This window comes from Monopterus albus, unplaced genomic scaffold, assembly GCF_001952655.1.
Source record: "Monopterus albus unplaced genomic scaffold, M_albus_1.0 scaffold58.1, whole genome shotgun sequence".
NCBI classification, from domain to species: Eukaryota; Metazoa; Chordata; class Actinopteri; order Synbranchiformes; family Synbranchidae; genus Monopterus; species Monopterus albus.
In genome coordinates, this window is record NW_018127938.1 from 2,921,989 (window position 1) to 2,929,340 (window position 7,352).

Consider the following 7,352-nt stretch of genomic DNA (forward strand, 5'->3'; position numbering starts at 1 on the left):
ATGGGATGCATTTTGTTTCTGTCTGTGTTTTATTTTGTGTCTGTATCTGAACCTCTGTTTGTGTAGACAGGCGTAGCTGGGAACAGAGGCACTGTCTTGCCTCATTATCCAGCGTGACTGGGTGTGGACCTGTCTGTAGAGAACAGCAATTTACAGAGTTGGGGACAGAGATTATTCTAATCATGGGAATTGTTAGGTGTCGGAACTTGATTAGGCTCTCTGTCCCACTTACTGATGTAATTGGTCTAATAGGGTCATTCACAAAGTCACATGTGAGAATGGAAATGTTTTCTGTCTGTCTTATCGTTCCTCTGTGTCTACTGGGGGTTCTGTAGCTGTCTGTCTTTATAACATTATGTCTGTGTGCAGCTGTCTCTTTATTAGACTGGCTAAGTAAGAGTCAAACTTCAATATGGCTCCCTGCTGAGAAAATCTAAATTATGCTCTAGTCCACATCCTCCCTAGGACATACAGCACAGTGTTTCCAGGCACATTCAGCAAGGCATCTTTTTCTATAGGTATGTTGGTATGGTATGAAAGTACAAATCCTCAGCATCACATCAGTGATACAGTGCAAGTTTCTGAAAGTCAGGAAAGCAAAGTGAAGACTCCCTAAGTGTCTCTGCCCTTCATGTTAGTGCTTTGTCTGAGTGTCATAATCTGCTACTTCATATCTCAGGCTCACACACATGCACATAGACAAATACCTACATGGACACACAAACACCTCACAGAAACGCTTCAGAGAACAACTCAGATCACAGAGAGACACCCTGCTTGTCATGCCTGTCTGGCTGCTGTCTGATAAGCACTGACCCTGGAACAATTGTCTCAGTGTGAAGGATGTGAGATGTGAGTAATACATGCTTTATCTTTATCACTGCTTGTCCTGGGCTGACCTGCTCTACAGTGAACCTGTTTCTGTTACGGACTTTTTTGCCACAATAAACCATATTTGGGATCATTTTTATGTAGATGCTAGTACATTATATACAGACTTAATGGACTACCATTTAAAACATACATAAAACTTATTGGAATTTACAAGCATCTAACCTGTAGTTCTACTTAAGTTATTTTGAAATGTTTAAAATATAAAAGAATTTTGTTTTCACAGCTGTAAACCTTTTGCAGAAACAAATCTGTAGGTCAAAACACAGCCTGAGCTCTGCGTCCTACAGTATGTGATGCTGACAGTGCAGAGGATAGTGTCTCAGCTCCCTCGATACAAGGATGAGTTAGCTGTAGGTACAGAGTCCAGAGAATTGTAATGTCCTCACAGAAATTTATTGAAATCAGTAACTTCATTTAGACCGTAAACCATATATCTATTATGCTTCTCGTTTTAGGAACTGTTTAGTAATGTCTCCTCTTGGATTAGGCAAGACTCTTTCAAAACCTGTAAACTTAGTGTCTTTAAATCCGTGTAGTGTCTAGAAGTAGTACTGTCTACATTTCTATTCCTTATAGTTCCTTTATTCTCAGTTTAATGTGACGTTCTGCATACGTTGACTGAAATGACACATCTCCATTGTTTTTGCCTTTTTATAGTAAAGATGAGGTGAAAAACTGGCTAGATGTTGTAAGCTTGAGTCACTTTTCAAGACCTCCACAGTCTTGCCAGAAATGTTACTATACTCTGATACAAAAATGATTCTGTTTTCTGACATTTTCTGGTTAGGATGCTGCTCAACTGCTTGATGAAGCGCTTTATCATCATAGCCTTGCACTTAACACACGCATTTCATTGGTCTTATAATCAGTGTGCAATTTGTGTCAGTCTGACAAACTGTCCACAGGGGAGTACTGGCAAACATTTGTTTAGGATGATACCTCTGAGCATGGAGAGTGGCATATAAAGAGCCTAACACTCTTCGCTCAAGTGGCATTTGCCATGTGTGGTTAGTGCCAAAACACACATGCACATGCAGACACAAACCTGCCAGACTGATCTGGTCTATGCAGTGAAGACTTGATGGGCAGTGCACTTTTCATGCCTTACTAAACAAACCATTTGAACACTCACTCGATACTGGGGCTGCTGAAACCAGTCTGCAGGCTGTTCCAGGAGTGAGCGCCTATGTGTGTTAGTGTGTCTCCCACAGTGATGAATACAGCGCTCATTAGAATTGCTCTCACGTCTCAGCACTGCCTGCAGCATTTCATCCAAAGCACAGTGTAGGGGCCAGGCAGGTTTCAGTATCTTAGGAATATCACGCAAGATTCAAAAGTCTAAAACACCCTGCTGTGTTTCTTGTTCAGCCTGCTACGATGTTTGAAAATGTTCTTCAGAGGGGAAGAGCAGTGTGGAACCAGATAAAGTTATCGCAACCTGTTTGTAAGTACTGAAGAGAGATCCCTTGAACAGTAAGGCTAAGGTGTTTGGACAGAAAATATCATCTTCAGTGTGTTGGCATCCCGTCAATGTCTCTGATTTATTTATATGGAACTTTTTAGGCAGGAACAATGGCGCTGGCTAGAGAAGGCGTAGGGAACAAAAAATGCAGCAAGATGAATAAATGAAAACTGCAAGAATAAAATCATAAAGGAGAATAAAAAAATAAAATCATAAAGTAGAATATTAAAGTGGCATAGAGTCAGTTGAATAAATAAATTACATAATAATAGAGCAAAAGTATAATAGAGTGGTAATACAAGGCTAATAAATAGAAACCGATTTAAAGAAGATGCTAAAATACTGGAGGGACATGACACGAGCAACAAAACACTATTAGGTAAATCTATAAAAGTTGGTTTTGAGGCAAGATATAGACTGACCTGTTTTTAAGACACTGCACTGCTCTGTGCTACAGCTTCATGTTGCATGCTGGTGCTTATATACACAGATAATGTAAACATGGAAAACAAATACATCCTTAGACAGTTAGGCTTGTTTCTAGGAATTCCCCCTCTATCGCACCCTGCCCCCCTTGACCTTTCCAGGAAGTGGACGGATACAGCACAATGATGCTGCAATGTGACAGGTGTTTGTGGACACCACAGAACATAGGGATATAGTGTGATATCAAGGATAAATTTACAGCTTTGACCTCCATGACTGTGCATCTGTCTATATTTTTGTAACCATGTAAGTTATACCTAAACCATCTTTCACTCATAGAGAACTCACAGCGCATATTGTACTGCCTTCAGATATATAAAAGTAAATAAATGGTGTATTCTCTTATGAATATTGCATTACTAATTGAGCCTGTGTGATCTCTGGAAAGTGCCCTGCTTTCCAGCTCCTCTGACGGCCCATGCCTCAGTGATCACAGGGCTTTCTCTCTGGGCTGCTGTCATTATTATTCAGGACCCAGGAAGCAGTTTACACAAACCGTTGTCTGGCAGCTGAACAGGCTCTGGGGTTAAACTGGTTATAGAATCACTTAGTCCTGTTTAAACTATCAGTACCGCTGCCTTTCTGGAGTACATATCTGTGGGAATACAAGCCTCTAAAGGGCCAGTGACAGATTAATGAAGTGTCAAAGCAAAGATAAAGTTCACGGAGTCTGGTGATGGAAAAGGTAGTTATCTTGAAAATGCAATTTTTCCATGACGTAACAGTATTCCTTCAGTCTGCTGCATTAAGAGCGACTATGTTCTTGTATAATGTGACATTACAGTGTGTGTGCTATTTTTGGTGCGCTGTTGACTTCAGAAACAAGGTAATTCTACACGGGAGCTGAATTCATGGTTGAACCTTGAAGCGTGTTCTTTTATTACTCAGGACATATCACAACACAGAGACAAGGCTGCAGTAATACTGACAGAAATAATTCTGTCTTGCCAAGGCAAGAGGACGCACTTTGTCCATATCACAACACAGAGACATAGCTGCAGTGGCTCTATGTGTAGTGTATGGACAAGACAGGATTATTTCTGTTGGTATCGTGTTGTGAGGCCAAGGGGCATGACATTTAAATGTGTGCTGTCAAGAAGGACGTTTGAGTGTGTGTGTTGGGGCAGTAGGGTAAAAAGTAAGAGGGGGGTGATGGAACATATAAGAAATGTCATTGCCCCTTACACTGTTTCATTCTGAAAAGGTGACTCTCTCCTTCTCTCTCCGCTTCTCAGATAAGCTGTTTGGAAAGCGGCTGCTGCAGGCTGGGAGATACATCATGTCTCACAAGTCTTGGATGAAAACGGTGCCCACAGAGAACTGTGATGTCCTCATGACATTTGCAGGTCAAACACTCACCACCCACACACACACCCGCATGTGTTTGTATGTCTATACTTGTGAGGACATCCCTGGCATTATGCATCTCAAGCCCTTAACCCCAATTTATCTATCGGAGCTGCATGTTATGAGTGGAAGCCGATTGTTTTGTCTTTAAAATGTCAAAATATACAGTAAATTAAAAACTAGTGTTTTCTTTGTTGATTGATCTCTTTTAAATCTAATTTAAATAAAATTTTTGTGCTTTGGACTCTTGGTTGGACAAAACAAACAATATTTATCAGATTGAGCTTTGAGACATTGTGATTGGCTTTTTTTTATTTTTATTTTTTTTACTTTTCCTGATACTTCATAGACCAAATAATTAATTGAGAAAATAACTGATAGATGAACTGATAATGAAACTAGTTAGTTGCATCCCTAGAAAATTAAGAAATTAAAATACCTTAAATTTGTGCCAATCACAATTTTCCAAGTTTTGCCCAACTAACAGTCCAAAACAAAATTAGTAACTATCATTTTAAGTTTATTATTACTCATTATTGTTTAGTGATTATTACAACTAAGAGGCTGGATTGCATGCATATGGCTGAAAATATATATTTATTTTTCCATTTCCTGCCACAGACACTACAGATGACCACACGTTGCTTTGGCTACTGAACCACATCCGGCTGGGAATCCCAGAGCTCATCATCCAAATCCGACATCATAAGCACACACGAGTCTACGCATTCTTTGTCACCGCTACATTTGAAAAGTAAGAACTCAGACGGGGCGTTGGAGCCTCTGCACTGCAGCTTGTCTAAGATCCTACTTAGAAAGCTGCAACTGACAATTACAGTATTTCTTGTCTGTCAAGTTAATTTTGTGATTAATCAACTAATAGTGAAAGATCATTCATTGCAGTTTTTAAGCGCTCAAGGGGATGTCATCAGATCCCTGGTTTTGTCCAACTACCAGTCCGAAACCCTGAGCCACTCAGTCTTTTATTACTTAAATCAGAAAAAAGGAGAAAATTCTTATGTGGAAGAGGTAAATGTTTGAGAATTTTACTTAAGGGATTTAAACCTCTGACGAATCGTAACTTTTGTCTTGTTTGATTCATCAATCACTTCAGCTCGAATTGACAGTCAGGGGACGTTGGCATATGCAAATAAATACTGATATTACTGTGACATTTAAAAAGTAGAAAATTGTAGAAAAAAAGATTTTTTAAGATGAAAAACAGATTTTTCTAAAGGTATAATACATTTTCATTATCAGCTAGATACACTACATTACATTTGGGGAAAATGCTCATTTGTTTTCTTGGTATAGAACATGGTGCACATTGAGGAGAAGGTTAGCTTAGCTCAGCACAGAGACTGTAAACACGGGAACAGAGAGCGTGGCTCTGTTCAGAGTTAGGAAAGTCGGCCTGTCAGTATGTTTAAAGCTTACTAATTAGCATGTAGCCTAGCTTGTTTGTTTAATCCATACAAAAACTTGCTTCCAGTTTATGCTAAACTAAACTAACCAGCTTTAACCAGGTGTAGCTTTATGTTCAGTGCACAGATATGAGTGTGAGATCATCTTCTACTGAAGCTAGGATGTAAAAGACAAAAATATCCCTGCTGTTCTGTTCTGGTTTAAAATAGTACCTTTGCTTTTCATGGTTTTATATTAAGCTGCAGCTAGTAGGCCCAGTAGTTTAGCTCATACACAGTGAATCATTAGTGAAGCCTGGTGTATCAGCACAACTCCTCTGCTTCTGGCAGCTGTGCTGCAGGTTATTTAAAGTTTTGCAGAAGGTTGTTAGCAGGCTAAATCATATGGATGGATTCTGATTACAATGTCTTGTTTTGAAAAAAATCCCCAGGGGGTCTGGGAATGAGCCCAGGGTCCTTTTAATCTCCGTGGTGACTTTAGCGTATAAATACAGAGAAAAGCAATCCAGGAGGTCATTGTCCCATAATGAATTTCACTAGCTGACAAATGTTGTCTTCTCTGCTGACTTTGGACTTAACAATGGGCTACTAAGAACAAAACAAGAATCTCCACCAAACCTTTTACACATAAATGGAATATAAATGGATACCAGAAGGAAAGAAGAAAGACAGAGGGAGTGAGAGAAAGACAGAAGCAGAGAGAGAGAGAGAGAGAAGACAGGAAAAGGAAGGAGTGAAGAAGGGTAATGTGGTGTCAAGAGCGCTTTCTGAAAGTGTGCCAATGGGTTTTAGATGAAATGCTCAGGGAAAATGATTGCTGTCTGACACAAGACACACTCTCCTCACTCTCCCTCTGCACACACCTGATGCCAGATAGGGTGACCTACATTTTATGTGATAAAAAAAAAATAGCCCAGAATGAATTCCATCCTCTCACCTTGGTTGTTCGTTCCCTTTACATATTGAAACTGTGAGAATGTTCCTTCTTTCCATTAGCTGTGTGACAATACCAGCTGGGGGCTCCAGTGTTGTCATCTACTGTATATAGGCTTGTTTTTTTATTATGACAACTTAAATAGCCTTGTTCTTTCTCCTACAGTATGTGTTTCTTTTGAAAGCGATCAGTAGCTGGTAAGATGAATCTGCCTTGATAATGGCTCAGCTTGAGAACAGCTGGTGACATGACTTCAGTGCTGTGCTGCACTTTACTTTCAGGAAGGTTCCATTTATTGCTTTGACAACAACTTGAGCAGAAAGCACAGTTCTAGCAGTGAACACAGTCAGTGCAACACACAAAGTCCTTCTCCTCATTTCTTACTTGAGTTACCATCCATTTCTTAGTTCTGACTGGGTAATTTACAATCTGCCATCCTGCTCTGCTGAGTTTCTACATTACATCTGATGGGTATTGGCTAAATTAGCATAAACTTTACGTGCAGTGCTCTCCCTCAGCAGTATTGTGCTCTGTCACAAGCTTAGCTTTGGCCACACATTGCCTTTGACTGCATCCTTATATGTGGGGAGTGAATGTAAAAGGCAATACATTCTTTTAAATTAAATAAGAGGAGGGGAAATGTCATTAAGATTCCTGTCAGCAGCAGGAGCAGCACACCTCTGAAAGGCTTTTCTGTTATTAGTTTAAATTACCAAACAGTTAATTTAACGATTCAGCCTTGTTTTTTCTTCAGACAAGGACCTTTCATTGTGACTGTGCTCTGTACTAAGCAGTATTCAGTAGT

At 39.8% G+C, this 7,352-nt stretch overlaps 1 protein-coding gene across 1 annotated transcript in view; it reads left to right on the top strand.

The window, feature by feature from the left end:
- Positions 1–2,071: 2,071 nt before the first annotated feature.
- The window catches only part of ano8b (anoctamin 8b), a 16,856-nt gene continuing 11,575 nt past the window's right edge, over positions 2,072–7,352 (top strand). Inside the window, exons 1-3 of the mRNA XM_020602825.1 lie at positions 2,072–2,338; positions 4,078–4,188; positions 4,811–4,943. Of these exons, the coding sequence (XP_020458481.1) occupies positions 2,272–2,338; positions 4,078–4,188; positions 4,811–4,943 (311 nt within the window). The 5' untranslated portion in view covers positions 2,072–2,271. The remainder of the gene's footprint in view (positions 2,339–4,077; positions 4,189–4,810; positions 4,944–7,352) is intronic.